The sequence below is a fragment of the Colius striatus genome, chromosome 16 (assembly GCF_028858725.1).
Source record: "Colius striatus isolate bColStr4 chromosome 16, bColStr4.1.hap1, whole genome shotgun sequence".
NCBI lineage: Eukaryota > Metazoa > Chordata > Aves > Coliiformes > Coliidae > Colius > Colius striatus.
Window position 1 is genome coordinate 2,707,208 of NC_084774.1, and position 24,942 is coordinate 2,732,149.

General features: G+C 57.0%; 1 protein-coding gene, 1 long non-coding RNA gene and 1 other non-coding gene across 3 annotated transcripts; all 3 read right to left on the reverse strand.

The window, feature by feature from the left end:
- Window positions 1-2,428: 2,428 nt before the first annotated feature.
- On the reverse strand, window positions 2,429-2,500 carry TRNAE-UUC (transfer RNA glutamic acid (anticodon UUC)). Its single transcript has one exon. It is a non-coding gene; the product is annotated as a tRNA-Glu (tRNA).
- Window positions 2,501-10,241: 7,741 nt separating this feature from the next.
- Window positions 10,242-10,895, reverse strand: LOC133626945 (uncharacterized). Its single transcript, XR_009819850.1, has 3 exons — window positions 10,846-10,895; window positions 10,402-10,578; window positions 10,242-10,287 (listed from the first exon to the last, which is right to left on the reverse strand). It is a non-coding gene; the product is annotated as an uncharacterized LOC133626945 (long non-coding RNA).
- A 1,048-nt stretch (window positions 10,896-11,943) lies between these two features.
- LOC133626985 (uncharacterized) lies at window positions 11,944-13,633 on the reverse strand. Its single transcript, XM_062009426.1, has 5 exons — window positions 13,348-13,633; window positions 12,949-13,087; window positions 12,464-12,611; window positions 12,220-12,362; window positions 11,944-12,085 (listed from the first exon to the last, which is right to left on the reverse strand). Exons 1-5 carry the CDS (start codon window positions 13,631-13,633, stop codon window positions 11,944-11,946), a joined length of 858 nt encoding a protein of 285 aa, XP_061865410.1.
- Window positions 13,634-24,942: the final 11,309 nt, after the last annotated feature.

Consider the following 24,942-nt stretch of genomic DNA (forward strand, 5'->3'; position numbering starts at 1 on the left):
CATGAGGAGCGCCCCCCGCACTCTCGCGAGAGGCACGCGCCCGCCTGAGGCGAGGCGGAAAGGTCGAAGGTCGCCCGCGGGGCCGGCGGGGCTGGCGCTGCCCTGGCGCTGGGTGACGCTCCGGGAGAACTGCCGGGTAACTAACGACACACGAGCAGCAGCGTGCCCCAGCGGCAGCCTGGGGGCAGCAAGAGAGTGTGGGCAGCAGGTCAAGGGAGGTTCTGCTCCCCCTCTGCTCTGCCCTGCTGAGGCCTCATTTGGAGTCCTGTGTCCAGTTCTGGGCTCCCCAGCTGCAGAGGGACAGGGAACTGCTGGAGAGAGGCCAGTGCAGGGACACCAAGATGATCAGGGGACTGGAACATCTGCCTTATGAGGAAAGGCTGCGGGACCTGGGGTTGTTCAGTGGGGAGAAGAGAAGGCTGAGGGGGGAAGCTCATCAAGGCTGATGAATCCCTAAAGGGCAGGTGCTGAGAGGACTGGGACAGTCTTTTTCTGTAGTGTTTCAGTGCCAGGATGAGGGGTGATGCACACAAGCTGGAACACAGGAAGTGTCACTCAAACACAAGGAAACACTTCTTCATTAAAAGAGTGAGGGAGCCCTGGCCCAGGTTGCCCAGGGAGAGTGTGGAGGCTCCTTCTCGGGAGGTTCCTAAACCAACTTGGAGATGTTCCTGTGCCCCCTGATGAGGGAATCTGCACTCCCAAGTATAAGGTTTAAGTGTGAGTGACCTGGCATTCTGTTCCTGATTTTGGCCTAAGCCCCTGCAGACTGCTGGGGCCTTGATGCTGAATGAATTAACTCAGAGTAGCATTTTGTGAAATAAAACCTGCTTGTCTCATTACCAATTCTTTGTTTCCCCTGGGAGCTCACAAAATAGCTCGGTTGTATTTAATAATAGTAAGTTTTGGAAAGTTGTTCACCAAAGTGCAGATAACATTGAGTTGGTTTCCTGCTGCAGTCAGCACAAGATAAGCAAGCATAACTGGGGAGCTGAGGTTATTTTTTGTCCTACAAGTCTGTAATGTAAAGAGAAGTTCTAAAGAAACTTTTTGCCTCCTGAAATAATTTTGCTGTTACATATAGAATCACTCCAAGTAGTTAAAGTATAAGAACTCAGGGCCAGCAATTTCCAAATGAAGCCCCATTTTGGCAGAACTGCCAGGCTACTGTGGCACTTGACAGTCTTTTTGACAAGGTTCCTGAAATGTGAATAGCTAAAGAAGATTCTGAAGCTCTTGAACAGAATTTCCAAGTCTTCCTAAGCTGAGCTGGTCAACTCAATCAGGTTTGGGACACAGGAAAAATGAGCTGCTAAAAAAATCTAAAAGGGAGAAAAACAAACAAGGCAGCCTAATTGTTTCTGTGTGGGTTGGTTGTAAATCAAATGAACCATTTTCTGCCAGCCAACATGAGGCTGGTGGTGGTTGTTCCCACAGTGCCACACACCCCGCTGCTGCTGCTCTCAGGCACCCCTAAGGTCAGGTCTAACCAGCTCCCTGTTCCTCAGCACAGCATTGTGACTTGAGTATGTACTTAGGCTCATGTTGGTGCCTTTCCCTAAGGGTTTTCTCTCCTCTTTCTTGCCTGTGCAGCCAGGTGCTGGAAGGAGGCCAGGGATAGATCTGTCTTTTTTTATCTACTCCACTAGCACGCCCTTCCCCCTTGGCTGGAGCCTGAGTGGTGTGGGGAGAGGGATGGATCCAACGGTGTAGGACTTACAGGCAGGGTGCAGGTGGCTAATGAGGAACCTTGACTGGCAAGCAGCTGCACAAGCTCTGTGGCTAGCCCTGGTGCTAGTCCCAGCGTGCCATCGTGCTGCCCTGGCTGTGCATGCTCAGCTCTGGAAGGCTGTTGGATGGTCACTACACACTGACTGGGCTGGATTTACCTCTGGAACTGCCAGGAGTGATAGAATTGTTTCAGCTGGAGGAGACCTTTAAGATCAAGTCCAGCCTTTGTCCCAACCCTATCGACCACTAGTGCAACATCCACCTGTCTCTGAAACCCCTCCAGGGCCGGTGACTCCAGCACCTCCCTGGGCAGCCCCTTCCAATGCCTCACGACCCTTTCAGTAAAGAAATTCCTCCTCACGTCCAGCCTGAACCTCTCCTGGTGCAACTTGCAGCCATTTCCTCTTGTTCTATTAAGGGGAAGCTCTCAATAACACGTTTCCTTCCCTGGTTGTGGGACACAGATCTGTAGCGAGCCTGGCTCTGCAGTGCAGCGGGAGCAATGCCAGCCCACAGCTGGGGGTTCCAAGTGCTGTCGGAGCGCGGGCGTTTGCTTAACGGGCGGTCCAGGGGAGACACAGAGAGCGTTCGCGTTCCCCCGCTGCGGAGGGAGGAAAGGATCTCGCAGAAGGAACAAATAAGGGCGACGTGGGGGAGGGAAAACAACCTACAGGAGGAGGAAAAAAAACTGAGCACGTTCCCACACCGGGAGTCGAACCCGGGCCGCCTGGGTGAAAACCAGGAATCCTAACCGCTAGACCATGTGGGACCGTCTGGTTTGGAGAGCGGCCGCGTCCTACCTGTGCTGCCACCGCGCCGGGACGAGCCGCGGCCGCGCACGGGATGAGGACGGGCCGGGGGCGCCGCGCTGCCGGGGTCCGCTGGGAGGGAGGAATCCCTGCGCTGGGGAGGCCGCAGGAACTCGTGAGGTCCCGGGACCAAGGGTGCCCCGAGGGGATCCCTGGCGGAGCTCAGGCAGGGGCTGCCAACTCTTCATCGAGTTACAGGGGAGCTTTTGCGTGAAGAAGGCTGCTGTGCAAAGCCCCACAAAACACCCCTCCACCTCTGCTTGCCCAGGAGTCGCCTGTGAGGAAAGGGGAAAGGTCTGCCTTTATTGACCATTCCTGGAGATCAGGACACTGGGGTGAAGATCTTTGGCTTCATTGAGACTGCCCATGCTTATGCTGTTTAGTACCTGCCTTCAAGCTGTTCTCAGGGCCCCAGAGGTGCTAACAAGACCTTGTAGCCCAGCCTGACCTGGGGCTTGCACTCCAGCTCTGCCCAGGAGCCAATCCAGATCAACCCTGAGTCCCAAATCCTCACCTGAGCTAAGCTGGAGGTCAGCTTGTCACCAGTGATCTACCTGTATCTGTAGTCGTGCCCAGCCACAGACTTCTCTAAGCCTGACCTGCAGACTGCCGGCCTGGCCTGGCCTCGGCTCGCTCTGGTCACTATGGAACTAGAAGGCCATCACTGGCCTGGTCTTGACCCTGACATGCAGGCTGACTTGCCAAGATGACTTCAGACCTGCCTCATGCCCAGGAGCTGCCCAACAGCCAGGGCTCCAGGCTGCCCCAGGGGCTGCTGCAGGCTATTTCTCCTAGGAGTTACAGGAAAGCCTGCAGGCAGACCTTGCCTACACTGGTAGGCAGGTCCCCAGGTAGTCTATCAGCCAGCACTGTGCTGCCTTCCTAGCAGCTTTCCTGTGGGAGCTATCTCCAGTGGCATGCCTTTTGCCTTCTCATCTTTTATTGAAAATAAAGGCTGCTGCTCAGAGACACGCCACTGCCCCTGGGTGTTACAGGAAAGCACACAGGCACACTGCACCTTCACTGGAAGATAGGTACCTGATGTCATGGTTTGGCCCTACTAGCAAAGAAACACCACGACAGTCTCTCGCTTGGTGCCCCCATTCACCCCCACCCTTGTTAGGATGGCAGAGGCCCCAGCGAAATGGGAGGAGAAAGATCACCAAGGATGTTGTGGATTGAGACAAGGGCAGGGAGGGCTCGCTGCCAGCTACACTTCTGGGCAAAACAGACTCCAGTGCTTGACTGAGAGGGGAAAGTAGGAAAGGTTATTCTACCACCTACTAGAAACAGAACAAAAGCAAAAAGGTAGTAGGATGATGAGAAAATGACAATCAGCACTTTAAGATCTCCCTCCCCCAGCCCTCCTTTCTTCCCAGGCCCAGCTCACTGCTCCCCAGGTCTCTCCCTCCTCCCCCCTCAGCGGCTCAGGGGAGCAGGGAACGGGGGATGTGGTCAGACTCTCACAGGTGGGCTCTGCTGCTTCTCTCTGCTCAGAGGAGGACTCCTGGCATTCTTCCCCTGCTCCAACACAGGGTCCCTGCCCTAGGACACCATCCTTAAGGAACTTCTCTGCTGTGGGTTGCTCCCAACAGCTGCAGCTTCTGCCCATACAGGGTCCCTCACACGGTCACAGTCCTTAGTGAGTATCTGTGGCGTGGATTCCTTGCCACAGCTGCAGTTTCTGCAGTTACAGGGTCTCTCCCTTGGAACACGGCCTCCTCTGGGCATTATTTGAATGAGCTGCTTTGGCTGGGTTCCTTCCCACAGTTATAGCTCCTGTGAATATTGGGTCCCTCACATGGGACATGGCCTCCTCTGGCCATAGTCACTGCCCCTGGCTCGGGGCCTTTAATGAAGTGAATCACTGCCCCTGGCTGGGAGTTCTTAGCAAAATGAGTCCCTGCCCCTGATTTGGGGTTTCCAGCAAAATGAGTCTCTGCCCCTGGTATGGGGTCATTATCAAGATAAGTCGCTACCGGTGATGTGGGGGTCATTAAAGAAATGCAAACAAATCTCAGCTTCACCAGTCCTCTGCGCAGGATGCAGAGGAGTCTCTGCTCCAGCACACCTCCTCCTCTCTTCCCTCACTGACCTTGGAGTCCACATGATTGTTTCTCTCACTCTCCCCACTCTTTGCACCACCACCAGCCAGAAAAGAAGAAGGGACAGAAGAAGCAAGAAACATAAAGAACCTTCCTCTTCCAGCTTCTTCTTAACAAGTGATCGTTGAGGCACCTCATTGGCTCAGCCCCAGCAGTGGATCTGGCTCAGAGCTGGGGAGAGTTAAAAGCAACTTCTCACAGGAGCCATCTTTACAGCCCCTTCCCCCTCACCAGAAACAGCTGTCATGTCAAACCATGACACCTGGGTAGCCTATGAGCCAGCACTGTGCTACCTTCCTAGCAGCTTTCTGCGTGAGCTATCTCCAGAGGTATGCATTTTGCCTTCTCAGCTCCTATTGAAAATAAAGGGTGCTGCTCAGAGACACACCTTTCCCCCTTGGAGTTAAATGAAAGCTCGCAGTCACTGTACCTACACTGGTAGACTGTTTTTCTGGCTGGTGGTGATGCAAAGGTAGACAGCTTTCCTGTAACGTGCAGTGGGAGTAGTGTGTTATCAACAGGAGCAGAGCAGGCAAAATGCACGCCTCTGGAGACAGCTCACACAGAAAGCTGCTGGGAAGGGAGCACACCTTGTCCTGTTGCTAGATACCATAAAAAAAAGGTGCTTCCCCAACCTCCTGACACCCACCAGTGAGATATTTGTCACTATTAATGAGCTCCCTCCTCAGTCTCCTCCAGACTGAACAGCCCCAGGTCCCGCAGCCTTTCCTCACAAGGAAAACGTTCCAGTCCCCTGATCATCTTGGTGTCCCTGCACTGGCCTCTCTCCAGCAGTTCCCTGTCCCTCTGCAGCTGGGGAGCCCAGAACTGGACACAGGACTCCAGATGAGGCCTCACCAGGGCAGAGTAGCGGGAGAGGAGAACCTCCCTTGACCTGCTGCCCACACTCTTCTGGATGCCTCCAGGATGCCATTTTCCTTCTTGCCCTCGAGGGCACATTGCTGGATCATGTTTAGTTTATTGTCAACCAGCACTCCCAGGTCTGTGTCTGCAGAGCTGCTCTCCAGCAGGTCAATCCCCAGCCTGTCCTGGTGCAGGGGGTTGTTCCTTCCCAGCTGCAGGACTCTGCCCTTGTCCTTGTTGAACCTCGTGAGGTTTCTCTCTGCCCAACTCTCCAGCCTGTCCTGATGTCACTGAATGGCAGCACAGCCTCTGGGGAATCAGCCAGTGCTCCCAGTTTGGTGCCATCATGGAACTTGCTGAGGGTCCCTCTGTGCCCTCACCCAGGTGGCTGATGAAGATGTTGAACCAGACTGGCCCCAGAACCCATCCCTGTGGAACTCCACTGGCCACAGGCCTCCAACTCCATTCTGTGCCATTGGTCACCACCCTCTGGGCTCTATCATTCAGCCTCTGTCTCCATCCACCTCCCCTCCACTCTCCAAGCCACACTGCCTGAGCTTTCTGAGGAGGATGTTGTGGGAGACAGTGTCCAAAGCCCTGCTGAAGTCAAGGCAGATGACATCCGCTGCTCTCCCCTCATCCAGCCCTCATAGCAGGCATCAGATTGGTCAGACGGGATTTCCCCTTGGTGAATCCATGTTGACTCCCCCTGGTAACCACCCTTCCCTTCATATGCTTAGTGATGGAGGGATACAGGTCAGGCTGACCGGCCTGTAGTTTCCTGGGTCGTCCTTCTTGCCCTTGTTGCTGCCTGCAGTGACACTGGCCTTGCTCCAGCCCTCAGGCACCTCGCCTGTCCTCCATGGTTGTTCAAACATGATGGAGTGAGGCTTAGCAATCGCATCAGCAGCTCCCTCAGCACTCTCGGATGCATCCCATTGGGACCCATTGACTTATGAGTGTTAAGCTCGGCCAACAAGCCTTTAACCTCTTCCTCTTCACCCAGGGCAAGTCCTCTGCTGTCCAGGCCACCCGACTGTCCTTGCTGGACTGGGCTTCCCCAGGGCCGGCCGTGGCCGTAAAGACCGAAGCAAAGGCGGCATTCAGTACTTCGGCCTCCTCTGCGTCCTCGGTCACCAGGGCACCCTCTGTGTTCAGCAGCGGGCCCACATTCCCCCTCAGCTTCCTTTTACTACCAATGTGCCTGAAAAATGCCTTATTACTTATTACTCTTCCCAAGCAGTCAGCCCGCTTCCATGGGGACACCCTGATCCTGGGCTTGGAGGAAGTGGTGCTTGAAGATTGACCAGCTCTCTTGGGCACTTCTACCTTCTAGAATCGTATCCCATGAGATCTGTCCAAGCAGTTCTTTGAAGAGGCCAAAGTTGGCTCGCCTGAAACACAGGGTCACGGTCCTGCTTTGTGTCCTGCCTCTTCCACACAAGATCTTGAACTCTACCATCTTGTGGTGGCTGCAGCTGAGGTTGCCTCCAACCTTCACATCCCCAACCAGACCTCCCTCATTTGTCAGCACCAGGTCCAGCAGCACACTCCTCCTCCTTTGTTCCTCTATCACCTGTGACAGGAAGTTGTTGTCAACAATCTGCAGGAACCTCCTGGACTGTGTGTGCTTGGCTGTGTGGCTTTGCCAGCAGATATCAGGGAGGTTGAGGTCTCCCATGAGGACCAGGGACTGTGACTGTGAGGCAGCTCTCAGCTGTTCCTAGAAGGTCTCATCCACTTCCTGCTCCGGATCAGGTGGCCTGTAGCACCTCCTACAACAATATCACCTGCCTTGCCCTGCCCATTAATTTTCACCCACAAGCACTCTACCTGCCCCTCATCCCCACCCAGGCAGAGCTCAATGCACACTAATTGCTCCCTCACAAAGAGAGCAACTCCACCTCCATGCCTTGTCAGCCTGTCCTTCCTAAATACTCCATAGCCCTCCCTGGCCATGATGCAGCCATGGCAGCTGTCCCACCACGTCTCTGTGACCACAGGGAGGTCGTAGCCCCGTATCCGCACCCACATCTCCAGTTCCTTCTGCTTATTCCCCGGGCTGCGTGCATTGGTGTAGAGGCAGCGCAGGGGCTGACTCAAACATGCAGGTTTCCCTGGACAGATGCAGGAGGATCCTCCCTGGTTTGGCTCTCCCTCAAGGTGCTCAGCCTTCTGCATCTCAGCACAGTGAGTGGATGTCAGGGCACTTCTCATGGCATTCCCTGTCCTGACCTGTTTCCCTGCTAGACAGGATGGCTTGTTCTATGTTGCTTCTCCCCCCATGCTCCAAGTCCTTTGGTTTTGAAGGACTCCACAATCTCCATTTTTTCTCTCTGTGATCTCCTTCTGTGACACCTTAAAGTTGTTATGGAAGATATAAAAATGTTATTTTTCAGTAAAATTCATCAGTAAGTTGGTATAACTAAGCAAAACTAGGCCTCCTTGGTGAAGCCACTCCTGAAGCAAAGAACATCCATGCGAAATCAGGCACAATGAAAATAAGAGTGATGACGAGGGGGGTTGTTTAGATCCATGCACCTGCAAGCCATGAAACAACATCTGAGAGCGATGTTGGGAGTGTTTGCTTCAGAGGAAGACAAGAGTTTGTTGTATTAACCATTGGTCCTGAGTGCCAGGTAACGTTCTGGTCCAGGCCACCAGATAATTAGTACCATTCTGGCCTAGAGCACCAAATAATCTATAGCTAAAATCAGTCAGTTGGCCAAGTGATTCTGAAACGTATATGAATATGGGTAACTTGTGTAATAAGGGACCACTCGATTAGAGTGATGTACAGAGCACAGCAGCAGGCGGAGAGAGTTCCCGCGTTAGAGAGCATGGAATGACACGGAGAGAGTTGTCCCTGAGAGAGCTGTCAGCCCCTGTGCCAGGCTGCCTGGGGAGGGGTGGAGTCCCCAGCCCTGGAGGGATCCCAAAGCCGTGGAGCTCAGGGGTTGAGGGCTGTGGGTTAGTGGTGGGCTGGGCTCCTGGGATCAGCCCTGCACAGAGGTCGAGCTGCACAGTCAGCCCCGGGCCCAGAATCTCCATCTCTTCCAGGCCTTGTGAAGTTGGTCTCGCAGGCTGGGTCTAGAAGAAGCTGTTCCCTCTACAGCTGATAGGATGAGCTGGGTTTGATCTGCCAGGTTTGAGACTGAGGAGCTGATGTCATCTGGCATGTTTTGAAGGGCTGGAACAGAGCTGAGATCAGAGCCTGGGTTCATCCCAGGAACCCCTCTTGCCAGGGCCACCCCCCAGCTCTTCCCATGGCCTGGAGGGAGCAGGGGCCAAGGGGATCAGCTGGAAGGTGCTGCCCACGAGTACCCCACGTGCCCCTGACATCTCTCTGCTCTTTCTGTACTGGGCAGGGGCTGCAGTTCCCTGCCCAGGGCCTTTCCTCCTCCCTCCCAGTTCCCGCTGACAACCTGATGTTGTCACTCACCATGATGGATGACTTGGACTTCTTCATGCTGACTCCTCAGGTGCCTCCCAATGAGCCCTGGGAACACACAGTTGGTCACATCTGCCCCAGACCAGCCCCTCCGGCCCAGCAACATCCCCCCTTGCCCTTGGCAGGGCTGAGCCCAGGGTCTCTCCCCAGCACTGTGCACTTGGGGCTCCACAGCCACGGGGCCAGGGCACAGGCCGAGCTGCAATGGGGCAGGGAGGGACCTGGGAGCTGTGTCTCACCCAGGAACCTGATGGCCGCCTCTTGCGTGGGCTGCTGTTGGCTCTGGAGGCAGCACATGGCCTGTTGCATGTACTGGCTGGCTTGTTTGCTGCTGCACTCTGAGAGCTGGAGAGGGTGAAGAGGCAGAGGTGTTGGTCCTGAGCCTCCCCGTGGCTGGGTGGGCCCTGTGCCCAGGACTGGCTTTCCCTGCCAGCACAGCCCCGAGGCCCAGCCAGCAGCGGCCGGCTCCGGGGCTTGGTGGGAGCAGAGGGCCGGGAGCTGCCCCAGGAGCTGCGGCGCCACGCTGCTGCCAGAGCCCGGCTGGGAGCTGGGCCGGGGCTCCATCGGCACCCCTGGCCTTGGGGAGGGAGAGCAGCCTGGAGAAGTGCCACAGGGCCACACGCCCGAGGGAAGGGAACGTGCGCGGGCTGCCGGCTGCAGGCGATGGGCTGCGGCAGCGGGCAGGGGCACAGCTTGCCCAGGCTGGGGCTGGGGCTCGGGCGCCGTCCTTACCAGGCACTCGCCCGCTCCCCATGTGTTCCGCCTCTCCAGCACCTGGCTGAGCCTCCTCTTCTTCAGGAAGGTGGCAGCTCGCAGCAGGGTTACCCGAGAGGCCTGCAGGGACACAGAGAAGGGAGCTGGTACGGCTGCCCAGCCACAGGATCTGCGTCTTCTCACCTGGGCAGAGCTCAGGGCTGTTCCTGGCCCCAGCTGGGAAGATGTGGCAGCCCAGGAACGCGTCCGTCAGTGAGTCTGGAGCCCAGGCAGAGGAGCTGGGCAACTCCCACCTCAGGCCCCTGGTGCTGCTGGGGCCGTGGGACAGAGGGAATCCCCAGCTGCTGCCTGGACCCAAGGCCGTGAGGAGGCTGGAGCGCTGCCATCCACCCGGCACCGGGGCAGGAGGCAGCCGGGCCACCTCCTGTGTGGACACTGGCAGGTCAGAGATCCTCACCTCTGCCACCTCCTGGTTCTCACTGTGCAGGAGACAGAGCAGTTGGATCATGCTCTGCTTCACTTGAGCCTTCAGCTGCTTTCCTCCCTTTTTCTTGACAACTTCTATTATGTGATGGAAGAGTTGAAGGGAGAGCAGCTGCACGTGGCTGTTGTCCTGGTGGAAAGGAAGAGGGTGAGACCTGAGCACTGACAGCTACAGGCCTAACTGGACACAGGGCTGAAAATGCACAGAGCACAAAGTTGCCTGGGGGTAGGCACAAAGCCTTACGTGCTCAAAGAGTGGCTGGAGCCTCTCAGCCAGCTCCAGAGCAATGGTGTGGCAAAGTGGGCTGCTGGCCTCCTGGAGCATCTTTCTGAGTAAGAAGAGGGTCATCCTGAGCACGTCGCTGTCTACATCCCCCAGTAGATTCATGAGCCTTGTCTGCAGGATCCCCATCCTTTCAGCCTGAATGGAACACAATGCTTGTGGTGAAGCCATGAAAAGCTGCACTGCCCAAACCGCTCCAGCAGTTCAACCCCATGCTGCTGCCTCAGGACCCAGAAGGCAAAGACTGTCCCCAAGGGACTTGAGGAGGCCGTTGGGGAGGCAGGAGGGCTGGCAGCAGCTGCCAGAGCTCCCAGAGCCCAGCCAAGCCTGAGCTGTGTGTCTCCCATCTCCCGTCGCCCAGCCCACCGCCCCAGGCACATCTCTGGCCGGCTGCCCCCTGCTCACCATCGAGGGCCTGTTGCTGAGGGTGACGAGGCCTCTGAGCACCATGCGCCGCATCACGCTGCTCTCGCTCTGCAGGTACCTCAGTGCCAGCTGCAGGAAACCGTTTTCTAATACCCTCAGGTCAGGGGGGACCATGAGCTGAAACACAACGAGCAGTGCTGGGGGTGCTGGGCCAGCAGGACTCCAGCAGCGCGCAGGGCTGGCTCCAGCCCACAGCACCAGGCAGCCCGGCCCAGAGGCAGCAGCGGCTGCGCAGAGCCCCCGGCTCCTGCCCCGCAGCACGGGCACAGGCGCCAGTCGCTCACCCACTGCGCTCTGCCCCACAGCCCCTGGCCGCCTCGCAGGGCTGGGCCTTCCAGCAGCCAGGAGGGGAGAGCGAGCGCTGGCACATGGGTGGCACGAAGCACAGGGGAGGGACAGCATCAGCCCAGCAGCCAGGGGCCAAGCAGCAGAGTCCACCCTCTGCCCCGGCCCCACTGCCTGGGCTCCCCACCATCTCAGCCCGTCAGGCTCACCTCAGCCAGGAACGCCATGGCAGGGACCTCCCAGCACAACTCCTTCCTGCTGAGCAGCTCCACCAGCCAGTAATTCATTTGGGTACGTGAGTGCTTTGACAATCTGCGCATCTCTCTGGTGGGGGGTTGTGGGAGGGAGAACAAGGAGGCACAGTTGGTCCCAGGCACGGTAGGCAAACCTCTCCCAGGATTGACTTGCTGAGCACTGGTCTTCTCGGGAGAAAGCCAGTGCCCAAGCCCAGCAGGTTCCTTTGGAGCAGGAGATGGGAAAAACACCTTTCCTGCCCCAAAGCCTTCCCTTCTGAAGACACCCCTTTCCTGTGCACAGGGCAGTCATCCCCCGGTGCATCCTGCCCGGCCCCAGCACAGACTCCCATCCTGTGCCATCGGCCCAGGCCCCATGGGAGGGGATGCTGGCACTTTGGAGAGCATCTGCCACTGTGCACCCACCTCTGCCAGGCTCTTGCAGTCTGCTGGGCCAGCCCTGGGTGACAAGCCCCTCTCACCCATCAGCAAGGGGATTGTGGGGGGTGCCCCATCTGCAGGTGGGAAAATGGTGGGGGGAGCAGGGAGAAGGGGGCTCTCACCTGGCCAGTATCCTCATGGCACAGTGCCGGGTCTCAGGGTAGAGCAGTGTGTCCCAGACACACTTGCGCTGGGCTTCAAGCACCACATCCTCAAGGCCCAGGCGGCAGAGCAGGATTTTCAGGGTCTGCATCGCAAACCTGTGTGCAGAGCAAAGCCCAGGTCACACTGGGAACCCTGGCCCCAGCTCCAGGGCTGTGGCAGGGATGGCAGGACTGGCACGGGGCACCTGCTGGGAGTGGTGGGAAAGCAGCCTTCCTGCTGGAATCCCTGCCACAAGGCATGGACCTCCTCGGGCAGCTCCTCCATGCTGCAGAAAACTTGGAAGAGCAAAGCCCGGAAGAAGCGGGGGAAAAACAGTGGGAAGCACAGTGGGAGCTGGGGCATCCGGCTGATCTCCTGCAGGGCTCTGGTTGCCTGCAGAACAGAAAACCCCCGGAGACGGTGCTCAGTGCCGAGACATCCCCGTGGCAGAGCCCAAGCCCGGGGGCGAGCAGAGGCACGGGCCAGGAACTCACGGCCAGGGCACAGATGTGGATGCTGTCGCCGTCAGAGGTGGACGTGCGGTGCAGGGGCCAGTCCTCCAGCACACGGAGCAGCTCCCGCAGCACCTTCTCTGGTCTCCTGCTCGTGGAGACCATCTGCCTCCAGATGGCCGCAGCCTCTCTGCGGGCCCAGAGATGGGTGTCAGCGGGGTCTCAGCCACAAGGGCACGGCTTGGGCAGCCATGGGGGCTGGGGCTGGCTCCCGACTCTGCCTCTGCCCCCTGCCCCTCGCCAGCAGCACCCGGCCGGCCTGTCCCTGCGGGCGGCCGACAGCCGAGTGACGGACGGGGCCTCGAGGGGCAGGGAGGGAGCAGGGCAGTGGGCTCTGGCGCTGACAGGCCAGCGCTGGCAAACGGAGGAGCCAGAGAGTCCTGAGAAGCTCCATCTGCCTGCCAGCTCCGTGGGCCAGGCTCTACAGCTGCTGAGCCCGGGGCTCTCAGGGCAGGCGGTTCCGTTACCTGTCACACAACGGGGCCCGGTGCAGGAGGGTCACCACCGCATCATGGGGGTCCCCGAGGGCCAGTTCCGAAAGGCTCTTGTCCAGCACATGCTCGGAAGACACATTACTTGGCTGCTCCTCTTCTAGCAGGTTCCAGTCTGGATGGGGCGAAGAGTGAGCTGAGGGGAACACGACCCAGCCCTGCGCTCCCTGGGCAGCGTCAGCCCCAGCACAGGGGCTGCTGGGGCCACTGACCCGCGTCTCTCTGGCTGCAGTCTGGGGCTGGAGGTGTCCAGGGGATGTTGCATGGCTGTGGGGAACAGCCCCAGCCCCTCTTTCCCTGGGAATGCCCACAGGGGATGGGACAGGGCCCAGGCGGCTGCAGCCGCCAGCGCTGAGGCCCAGCTCAGCCACTTACCCGCCTGCAGGGGCTGCACCTCCTCTACCTCATTGGGCTGCCATGCTGCAGCAGCCCCAGGGTGTTCCTTCTTTTCCTCCCAGGCTATCCTGGGCACTTTGGGGGGTCTCTTCTCCATCCCGCTGAGGCCTGGCCTCGAGGGCTGCTGCCATGGGGATGGGAGACACTGGGGAAAGCGCCTCAGACACGGGTGAGTTTGGAACGAGGTGTCTGCAGAGGGCTCCTGGCAGCCACACTCTGTCCCATCCTGTCCCGGCGCCTCCTCCGGGCACTGTGTGGTGGCCATGGCAGCGCCAGCACCTACATCATAGCGCAGACCCAAGGGCTTTGTGACACGCTGCCACGTTCTGTGGGGCCCCGTTTCCCCCATTTCTTATTGTCTCTGGTAGCCCAGTCCATTGGTCTTCCTGTGGCCTTTGAATTGAACAGGCTAAAGTAACCTCAGCCTTCTTTTCCAAGACTGTCTCCAGTAGACACAACAAGGCACGTACCTGCTGCTGTCCCATCAAGTACTCGGCTCAGAGGGATGTCACAACCCACATCCAAGCCCTCTTCTTGGATGGGCCCAGCAGGTTACTTAGGGAAACTGATTCACACCATTGACTTGCCAGCCACAAGCCTTCTGCTGGCCTACTGGATGCTGGCAGGTGTGAGCACATAACCCAGCCACGAGGGTTGACCCGGCAGCTACCGTTCACAGTCCTTTTCCCAGTCCTGTCCCTGCTGCTGCCCTCTCAACTCGAGAGAGAGAAGTGACCTTACAGTCACCTTCAGTCTTGTGCCTCCTTGCTGGCTCGTGAGATCCTGAGGCACAGCTCACCTCCCCGTACCCTTCCCACCTATCTTCTCTTTGTGGCCTATGAGTTGATCAGGTCACCTCACATTTCTCTCCCAACACCATGTGACTGTTCAGGGGCCTCTTGATCCCTGCCCTGTCCAAGGGGTCCAAACCGTGTGTTAGGGATAGGAAGGGTGGAAGGTGAGGGGCTCAGAGCACAGGGATGAGGTCTTTGGGTGTTACCTGTTCAGATTACGGTTTAGAGATTGGAGCTCACCTTTCAGTGCTGGGGATTAGGAAGAGGGCTAAGGAAGGCCTAAGCCTAAACCTAAAGGCTAAGGAAGTGAGTTTGGAGCGGTGCTGAGGGTGCCTGGCCAGTGTTGAGGCTGTGGGCTGGATTTGTGGGTTAGGGTTTTGGTTAGGGCTGGGTTAAGAGCTTTTGCTTGGTAACGGGGAGCAGCTTGCAGTGAAGACCTGGTGAAGAGTTTTTGGACTGTTCCTCGGCTCTTGGGTTCAGACCCACCTCCGGCCCGGCTGGGCCAATCTGGCACCTCTGCCAGCACTATTTAGGGACAGGAATTTGAAGTTCTGTCAGGAGGTGTAAGAGTGGGACAAGATGGAGGCGACCACACGGACCCCACAGTCAGAGGAGGAGGAAGGAAGGAGGAGCACCAGGCCAGAGATCCCTCTGCAAGCCGTGGTGAGAAGGCAGCTGTGCCCCTGCAAGCCCTGCAGGGCCATGGCAGGGCTGAGAGCCACCAGCAGCTCCGTGTGAGGGCGTCCGGCCGGGCAGAGACTGTGTGAGGAGGGGCCATGGCACAGGCTGTGCTGGAGCCTGTGGGTGAGAAGGTGGTTAAAGGGCTGGTCGGACTCTTCATCGTTGTACCACTCTGTGTTGTTTGTGTTGGTTATGTTTTGGGGTTTTATGGTTATGTTTCAGTTGGTGTTGCATTAAACTCTTTTCTGTTTTCTTCCCCAAGCCCAGTAGCCTGCTCTGTTTTGTCCTGGACCACAAGTGGCAATTCAGCCCTCCCTGCCCTTTGGCAATGCTCAGGTCTTTGGTACTTGAGGCTAATCGTGGTCTTTTGCTCCCTGATGGGCCTAAACCAGGACACCAGTGCAGGGCTATCAAGATGCTGAGGTGAGTGGAGCATCTTCCTTATGAGGACAGGCTGCAAGACTTGGAGCTCTTCATCCTGGGGAAGAGAAGGAGGACATTATCACTGCCAATAAATACTTAAAGGGCAGGTGGCTAGAGGATGTGACCAGTCATATTTCTGTGGTGGCCAGTGACAGGACAAAGGGTATTGGGCACAGGCTGGAACACAGGCAGTGCCCCTGGCATAGGAGAAGAAAGTCCTTTGCTCTTCAGGTGATGGAGCCCTGGCCCAGGCTGGCCACGGAGGGTATGGAGGCTCCTTCTCAGGAGGTTTCTGGTAAGGGCGAAGGGGCTGTAAAGATGGCTCCTGTCAGAAGTTGCTCAAAACTCTCCCCATCTCTGAGCCAGATCCACTGCTGGGGCTGAGCCAATTAGATGCCTCAGTTGTTAAGAAGAAGCTGGAAGAGGAGGCTTCTTCCTGTTTCTTGCTTCTTCTGCCCCTTCTCCAGCTGGTGTTAGTGCAAGGAGTGGGGAGAGTGAGAGAAACAATCATGTGGACTCCAAGGTCAGTGAGGGAAGAGAGGAGGAGGTGTGCTGGAGCAGAGACTCCTCTGCATCCTGCGCAGAGGACTGGTGAAGCTTTGGTTTGTTTGCATTCTGTGAAAGACCCCGCTTCAAGGGCAGAGTCTCATTTTGCTAAAGAAGACCCTGAGCCAGGGGCAGTGACTATGGCTGGAGGAGGCCGTGTCCCATGTGAGGGACCCAATATTCACAGGACCTGTAACTGTGGGGAGGAACCCAGCCAAAGCAGCTCATTCAAATAATGCCCAGAGGAGGCCGTGTCCCGAGGGAGAGACCCTGTAACTGCAGAAACTGCAGCTGTGGAGAAGAACCCATGCCATGGTGAGTGGCTTACTAAGACTGGGATAGTAGTATTGGGGATATTTGGAGGATTGTTAATAATTCCATGTTTAATACTTGTTTTTTACCAGATTAATACATTTGGTTATACAAGGAATGCAGATAACTGCAGGGCCCGTTTGTGAAATGTGTTCCCCTGATTCGTGGATATGGATGGTAATTTTTGGTAAAAGTGGTGGGAAGGGGGTTAAATATGGGGGGCACTTCAAAAAAGGGGGTTAAAAAGGGGAGGGAGGGGGAGAAAATGAGGGAGGAGGCCCAAAAATGATGAGAAGAGGCCTAAAATGAGAGGGGGGAGAGGCAAAAACGGCAGGAAAAGGCCTAAAACTGAGTGGGGATTAGCCCAAAATGGGGTAATGGGGGGACTCCTGGATTTGGGGAGGGGGTTGTGGACCCTGCATCAGGTTTTGGGGTGTTGCTGACCCCTCCCCCCCCTTTTACTGTTCCCTCAGGAGACGTCACGGGAGGTCACGTGACTGAAGATCCATTTTTCGGGCTGTTTGTGGGGTTTTGGGGTGTTTCCAACTCCCCTCCCCCCTAAATAAAGCTGCTTTAGCCCCTTCCCCATCCTTGTGTGAGCAGTGTGTGGCACTGTGATGTCATCAGAGCGTCGTTGTGACGTCATCAGAGGGGGGAGGGGCAATGGGTGCCGTCTCCCGCCAAAAAATGGCCGCCCAGGCCTCAAAACAGCCCTCAGAAACCATCCAAAACCCCGGTTTTGCCCTCAAAACTCCACCAAAACCACACTTTTTCCCTTCAAAACCACACTTTTTCCCCTCAGGAGTCCACAAGCACCCTACTTTTTCACTCAAATCTACATTTTGGCCCTCAAGGCTCCACCAAAACCTCACTTTTCCCCTCAGAACTCCACCAAAACCCTACTTTTTCCCTCCAAACCACACTTTTCCCCTTAGGAGTCTACAAGTCCCCTATTTTTTCCCTCAAATCTCCACTTTTCCCCTCAGAACTCCACCAATACTCCACCTTTTCCCTCAAAGACCCCACTTTTCCCCTCAGCTGTCCATGAAAATCCCACATTTCCTCTCCAAACTCCACTGAAAACACACTTTCTCCCTCAAATCTCCACCAAAACTGCACTTTTCTCCCTCAAAACTCCACCATACCTTCACTTTTACCCTTAGTTGACCTCAAAAATGAGATTTTGTCCTCAGAACTCCACCAAAACAACACTTTTTCCCCTCAGAAGTCTACAAGCCCCCTATTTTTCCCTCAAATCTCCACTTTTCCCCTCAGAACTCCACCAAAACCCCACTTTTTCCCTTAGATGACCTCAAAAAGTGGAGTTTTGAGGGAAAAAAGTTGAGTTTTGTGGAGTCTTGAGGGCAAAAGTGGAGTGTTGAGGGAAAAAGTGGAGTTTTGAAAGAGAAAGTTGGGTTTGGAGGGAAAAAATTTGGGGTTTGGTGGAGTCTTGAGGGAAAAAGCTGGGTTGTGGTAGAGTTTTGAGGTAAAAGTGAGGTTTTGGTGGACTCTTGAGGGAAAAAGTGGAGTTCTGAGGGCAAAAGTGGGATTTTGGTGGAGTCTTGCAGGCAAAAGTGGAGTGTTGAAAGTTGGGTTTTGAGGGAAAAAAGTTGGGTTTTGGTGGAGTCTTGAGGGCAAAAGTGGAGTGTTGAGGGCAAAAGTGGGATTTTGGTGGAGTCTTGAGGGCAAAAGTGGAGTGTTGAGGACAAAAGTGGGCATTTGGTGGAGTTGTGAGGGCAAAAGTGGACGTTTGGTGGAGGTCTGAGGGGCAAAGCATGGAAAAGGAAGCAGAGGAGAGCAGCAGTGGAAAGAGCTCAGGTGGAGGCTGGAGCTGCCCAGAGCTGTTTCCCCAAGGGGGCCGCAGCCCCTGTGCCAGGCTGCCCAGCGAGCTGGTGGCTTCCCCATCCCTGGAGGGCCCCCAAAGCCGTGGGGCCGAGCTGCCGAGGCCCCCGGCTTGGCTGTTGCCTTGGCGCCGGCGCCGGAAGGTTCCAGAAAGGCCCCTGTGGCGGCTTCTCCCCCCCCTCCCGTGGGCCCCCCGTCACCACGGTTCCCCCACCCCACCCCTGCTGTGTCACAAAGGGCCCTGGGGGACCCTGCGGTGTGTGAGGAGACACGGAGAGGAGAGGCTGAGGAGCGGGGAGCTGCCGAGGAGACCCTTCCCGAGGCCGTGACCTTGGCTTCTGCCAGCTGGCCCTTGACTGGGCCCTTTTTCCGTCGGAATGCTCTTCCTTATCCTTCCCTGAACCCCTCGGTCATGGATCGGGCCTGGGAGGAAGCGCAGAGATCCCAGACGAGCTCAACCGTGCGAGCTGTGAGCGAGGCTCAGTTGCTGCAGAGCAGTGAGTGAGAGTTTTCCCCCCCTTTCCCCACACCCCCCATCGGGGCTGGGCAAGGGAGGGGGGGTTCAGCAAAGCCTTGGGTGACGATACCTCGGCAGTGACACCTCGCTGGCGCGGGCTCGACGCTCCTCTTGGGTGGCAAGAGGCTGAACAGGAGCCGGCGGTGGCCAAGGAGAAAACCTCAAGGAGAGTGTGGGCAGCAGGATATGGGAGCTGCTCCTGCCCCTCTCCTCTGCCATCTCTGGTGAAGCTCCATCTGGAGTCCCGTGCCCAGTACTGGGCTCCCCTTGCTCGCTTTGAAGCTCCTCTCAGCCTCTGGGGAAGGGTTGGGCCGAGTTGATGTGTTCCTACAGGCTCTGCCGTGTTTCTCCTGTGTAGGTGACATGCCGTCAGAGGAGACTTCACACATCCCATCATCAGAGAACGATACTGTGATCTCTTTTTCAAGCAGCATCAGCATCAGCATCAGCATCAGCAGCAGCAGCAGCAGCAGCAGCAGCTGCAGCTACAGTGAAAGAAATGAGTGCAGCTGCAGCGGCAACAGCAACTGCGGATGCGGGTGCAATAGCAGCGGCAGCATAGTGATTAAGGTGATGATCCCAGCCCTGCTCCCTCACCCCGGGGAACCCTCTGCTCTCCTCCTCCTCTGCTCTGCAGCCTCTGCACTGTCTGCCTTCGCTCCCCATTTTTGCCCTTACAAGTCCAGCAAAACCCAACTTTGGCCCTCAAAGCTCAACTTTTGCCCTCAAAACCCCACCAAAACCCAACTTTTGCTCTCAAAACCCCACTTTTGCCCTCAAACCTCCACCAAAACCCAAATTTTGCTCTCAAAACCTCACTTTTGCCCTCAAAACTCTACCAAACCACAGCTTTTGCCATTAGAACTTCACTTTTGCCCTCAAAGCTCCACCAAAACCCAACTTTTCCCCTCAAAACACCACCAAAAGCCATCTTTTGCCCTCAAAACTCAACTTTTGCCCTTAAAACTCGACTTTTGGCCTGAAAACTCCACTTTTGCCCTCAAAACTCAACTTTTGCCCTCAAAACCCCACTAAAACCCAACTTTTGCCCTCAAAACGCCCCAAAACCACAACTTTTGCCTTCAAAAACTTCACCAAAAGCCAACTTTTGGCTTCAAAACTCCCCCCAAACCCATCTTATGCCCTCAAAAGTCTTCTTTTGGCCTCAGAACTCCCCCAAAACCCCACATTTGGCTTCCAGACTCCTTCAGAACCCTCTTCCCCGTCTCCAGGCTCAAGCTCCCCTGGGGCAAGTCTGGGCTCGTTTCCTCCTGTCGCTCAGTACCGCTGTCAACCTCCCTCCAGGTCCTTTACACCAGCCCAGCTCTCAAGCTGTGCTGCTCAGTCGAGCTGCTGGAGGAACAGCTCTCGCCTACTGAGAAGACAGACATGGTCGTCTGGATCATTGAGCGCTTGGGAGGAGACCAAGTGCCCCAGAAGCACAAAGCTGTCCTGGAGGCGGCCGTGAGAAACCCGAGCTCCTGGCTTTGGGATGTAAGTTTGCCCCGAGGTTGGCTTTCCTCCTCCCTGAACCCACCCGAGGCCTTTCCAAAGCGGCAGAGGGGGCTGGGAGAGGGGCAGGAGCTTTAGAGGAGGACGGGTCGGCATGGCCACGCTCCCCTCCTCCAGGTGTCAAGGATCATGAGGTGCATCCATGGGATGATGACCAAGGTGTACACGGAGTTCTCCCAAACGCAGCTGCAGGTCCTCCTGAAGACGCTGGTCGAGCACTACCCCAGCCAGTTGTGTCAGAGCCTGTGGATGTTCTCTCCAAGTCAGGACAGGTACTGACCTGAGCGGCCGCCAGGCTTTGTTCTCCACACCATCCCCACGCCTCCCAGCCCCATGAGCCGAGCCTCCTCCTTCCCACCCCGTGAGGAAAACCACCTCAACCTTCCTCCTGAGTGTCCCAAGAGGGAGGGGGAAGGTGCCAAGAGGCACCTGGAGCCAACCCTGCTGCTGCTTCCCGCAGGGCTGCCATGGCCATGTTGGAGGTGATATTCTCCACGCCCAAACTACTGTGTTTAGCCTTGAAGGAGATGCTGGCGCTGCTCCAGCACAGGCTGTTCCGGAAGGTGTTCAGCTGCGACGTGGAAGACACCTACATCTACCCCCTGGCTGTGAGTGGGGACTCAGTGCCACGTGGAGTGCTAGGGGTGGGAAGGGAATCTTCAGGGATCATCCAGCCCAAGCCCCTCGTCAAGCCTAGTTGATCTCAGCAGAAAGCTTCTGCTGTCAAAGTGGCCCCAAACCCTCACCTTTCCCCTCAAAATGCCCCCAAACCCTCACCTTTTGCCTCAAAGTGGCCCCAAACCCTCACCTTTCGCCTCAAAACGCCACCAAAATGCCACTTTCCCCATCAAAACGCCACCAAAACACCACTTTTCCCCTCCAACTCCTCCCAGCCCTCCTCAGTACCTCTCCTGCCCCTGCAGATCCTGGCTGGGGTTCACCCTGGCATCGACTTCACCTCCATCTACAAGTTTTGTCGCTTCCTCAAGTGGCCTCGCAGCCCGATGCTGCCCCTGGTGCTCACAGTCCTCCTCACCTTGTCTGAGGACACCAAGACGGTACGTGCTGATCCAGCCAAGCACAGCCTCTGAGTTCTGGGGGCAAAAAGGGCTGCTGTGGCTTCACCACAACCTCTTTACCCTCCCAGGCCAGGACCATCAGCTTGCTGGTGCCCGATATCTTGGAGCTCATGGCAGATGCCAGCACTGATGTCAAGGTGAAGGCTTTGGCCATCTTGAGGAGGGTGTTTGGAGCCGTGAAGGAACAAGACCCCAAGCCCACGATCATGAAGCTCTGTGAAGAGCTGCCACGGTTCTTTGATGATGTGAGGAGCTGCTGGGAGCTTCGGTGGCATCTGTGGGGAGGATGGTTTTGGGCCTGGAGGGGTCTGGGGGAGGCATTTGGGGCTGGGGGATGAACTTTGCCTCGTCTGCCTCCCTCGCAGGAGTCCACCCAGGTGAGGAGAACCTCCATCATCCTCTTCAGAGAGGTGATCGATGCCATGGAGAGGAACAAGAAGCACCTCAAGATCGTGAGGAGGAACCTCATCCCCCTGTTCTTCAGGATGAGCGACCAGGTCATGTTGGTGGCTGAGGTACAGGCACAGGCTTTGCAAAGCCCCACTTTTCCCTCCAAACTCACCCAAAACCCCACTTTGCTGTCACAGCTGCACCAAAAGATCCATTGTTTCCCTCAATTTCCCACCTAAGCCCCACCTTTCCCCTCAGAATTCCACCCAAAACCCATCTTTTTCCCTCAGAGCTGCACCAAAGCCCAACCTCTCCCCTCAAAACATCACTTGTTCCCTCAGAACTCCCCTAAAACCCCACTTTTTCCCCTCAATCCTCCACTTTTCCCCTCAAAACTCCCCCAAAGCTTCACTTGTTCCCTCAGAACTCCCCCAAAACCCAACTTTTCCCCACAGACCTTCGCTTTTTGCCTCAAAGCTCAACATTTTCCCCCCCAGAACCATACAACCATTGCAGTTGGGAAAGCCCCTGGAGCTGCTGGAGCCCAGCCCAGAGCTCACCCTGCCACGGCCACGCTGAGCCACGGCCCTCAGCAGATCAAAACACCCCACAAACACCACTTTTCCCCTCAGAACAGCCCAAAGTGTCACCTTTGCCCTCAAAGTCCCTCCAAACCCCCACTTTTTAGCCTCAGGGATCCCCCAAAACGCCACTTTTCCCCTCAGAGCTGATGATGGCCCCCCCACAAGGATGATGAGGAGGATGAGGATGGGGATGATGAGGAGGATGAGGGTGAAGATGAGGAAGGTGACATCCCCTCTCTGTGTCCCCCTCTCCTCCTCTGCCATCCCCACTGTTGCCCCACAGGCCTCCCGGGTCACTTTCCTGTCCTGCTCCAAGTTCCTGGACCAGAGGCAGCTGCAGCACCTGACGGAGACCTGCCAGATGGAGCAGATCGGCGAGTGCCTGGTGAGGAACCGGCTTCTGCGCCCCAAAAACACCTCCCTCGGCCCAAAACCACCTTCCCCGTGGTGCTGGGAAGGCCTCGGGCCCAAATCTGTTGTGTTCTCCTGCAGCTGAAGCAGGACAAGCACCGGGCAGGGAAATACCTGCGCCAGAGCTTGTGCTACCTGGACGACGACCAGCCCGTGCTGCGCTTGAAGGCCGTCAGGTTCATCGGTGAGAGACCTCCACCCCGGCACGAGCACCCCGCACGGGAGGCTCCTTCCGTCCCAACGGCCCCCCAGGGTGTCTCCTTCCATCCCACCGCCCCCGAGGGTGGTCTCCATTCCCCAGGGTGCTCTCCTTCCGTCCCACCAACTCCCCAGGCCCATCTCTTTCCCCCCGAGGGCGGTCTCCTGCCGGCCCTGGGGGGTCTCCTGAGGGAGGGGAAGGTTCTGATGGGACATTTGTCCCCACGCAGGCCTTGCCACGCGGTACACGAGGTCCATGAGCGACCAGGAGCTGCAGGAGATCTCTGAAAGTGAGTGGGGGCGTTCTAGGGGGGGAAAAGGGGCATTTTGGTCAAGTTCTGAGGGAGAAAGGACAGTTTGGAGGGAGAAGGGAAGGTTTTGTTGAAGGTCTGAGAGGAAAAGAGGATTTTTAGTGGACTTCTGAGGGTAAAAGTGGGATTTGTGGTTCTTTTGAGAGGAAAAGTGATGTTTTGGGGGCATTTTGAGGGGAAAAAGTGAGGGTTTAGTGGAGTCTCTGGGGAAAAAAGTGGGGTTTTTGTTGGCGTTCTGAGGGAAAACGTCAATTTTTCGCAGAGTTCTGGGGGAAAAGTTGATTTTTGGTGGAGTTTTGAGGGGAAAAACTCGACCTTTGGTGGAGTTTTGGGGGAAAATGTGGGGTTGTGTTGCTCTTTTGACAGCAAACAGGGCATGGTTTTGGTGTTTTGAAGGGGAAAAACCCCAAAGTTGTGCTTTTCTTCCAGCCCTGCAGCCTTTGACACATGACTCTGAAGAGTCTGTGAGCCACTTGGCCTCCCAAACCATGCTCATCTTGGGGAAGGCCACGGTCAGGTCCAGACCCAGGTGCAAGTGGTTGAGGGACCTGTGCTGCTTTGGGCTGTGAGTGAGCTCCTGCAAGAAGCTGCAGGAGACTGTCCCCAGCTCTGGGCATCTTCAGCTGTTGTCTGTTACTTTCTCCATCATCCTGCTCCCTTTTTGCTTCCTGTTGTGTGCTTGGAGTCCGTGGAATAAACGTTGCTCGGGTTGCTCCTGTCTCAGCGGAGCAGTGGAGTCTGTTTGCAGCCAGCCCTCCCTGCCCTCGTCTCCAGCCACAACGGCCTCGCTGATCTTTTTTCCCTCCCGTTTCACCCCTAAGGAGGGTGGGGGGTGAATGGGAGCGAGAGCCTGTCGTGGTGCTTCATTGCTGGCTGGGCCACAGCGTGGCATCTGTGAGGGATTTGGGGCTGTTACACCCTGAAGCAGCTCTGGAGGGGGTTATACTCTGAAGAATGTCGGGGGGGTTCTTCTGGGAGGGAAGAACTGATGGGTGTGGGGTTATTTATCAATAAAACCGGTGCAACCAGAGTCATAAAGCACAGTTACTGAGGCAAAAAGCTCTCCCTCTGGGCCCTGTGGCTTTGCTGAGGTTCTTCTTCCCTCAGAGGACCACCAAAATCCCACTTTTTCCCTCAAAGACCCCACTTTTCCCCTCAGCTGTCCACCAAACCCCCACTTTTTTCCTCCAAATCCCACTTTTACCCTCTGAAGCCCTTAAAACCCAACAAAACCCCCTTTTCCGTTCCTAAGTCCATCAAAATCCCACTTCTCCCCTCAAATCTCCACCAAAACGCCAATTTTCTCCCTCAGAACTCCACCAAAAGCCCCTTTCCCCCTCAGGACTGCAGCAGAACCCCACTTCTCCCCTCAAAACTGCACCCAAGTGCCGCTTTTCCCTTGAAGTTCAGGGTTCATGGCAGCATGACCATCACCCTGAGGATGGATGTTGAAGAGACACGGTGTGACGCTCTCTCATTTTGGGAGGCAAGGGCTCGGCAACTCTTCTCCTTCCTTTAAAGTTCAGGTCCCCCTGAGCATCAGCACGTGCTTCCAGCAGAAAGGAGCTCGTAACCCCAGGCCCTTCACAGGGGCTCTCACTGCTGGGAGTTCTGCACAAGACCAGCTCCTGCCCCTGCCCCGCAGCGCCCCGCGGGCGGAGGCCGCGGGGGCCCGGCCGGTGCCGGAGGGGACGGGGACCCGCTCCCGCCGCAGCCGCCGCAGCACTCCGGCCGCCGCGCCCAAACGGCCCCGCGCCGGCCCCGCCGCGCCTCAGCCCGTTCCGCCCCCGCTGCCGCTCGGCCCGGGCCCGCGGCAGCCAGCGCCGGGCTCAAACGGCCCGGCCTCGGCGTCCGCCCCGCGCCGGATGGAGCCCGGGCCCCGAGGAGGCCCCGGACGGCCGCCGGCTCCGAGCCCACGCGAAGCTGCCCCGCTCTGGCACAGCACACTGCGGCCCCTGCTGTGCCGAGCCCCGA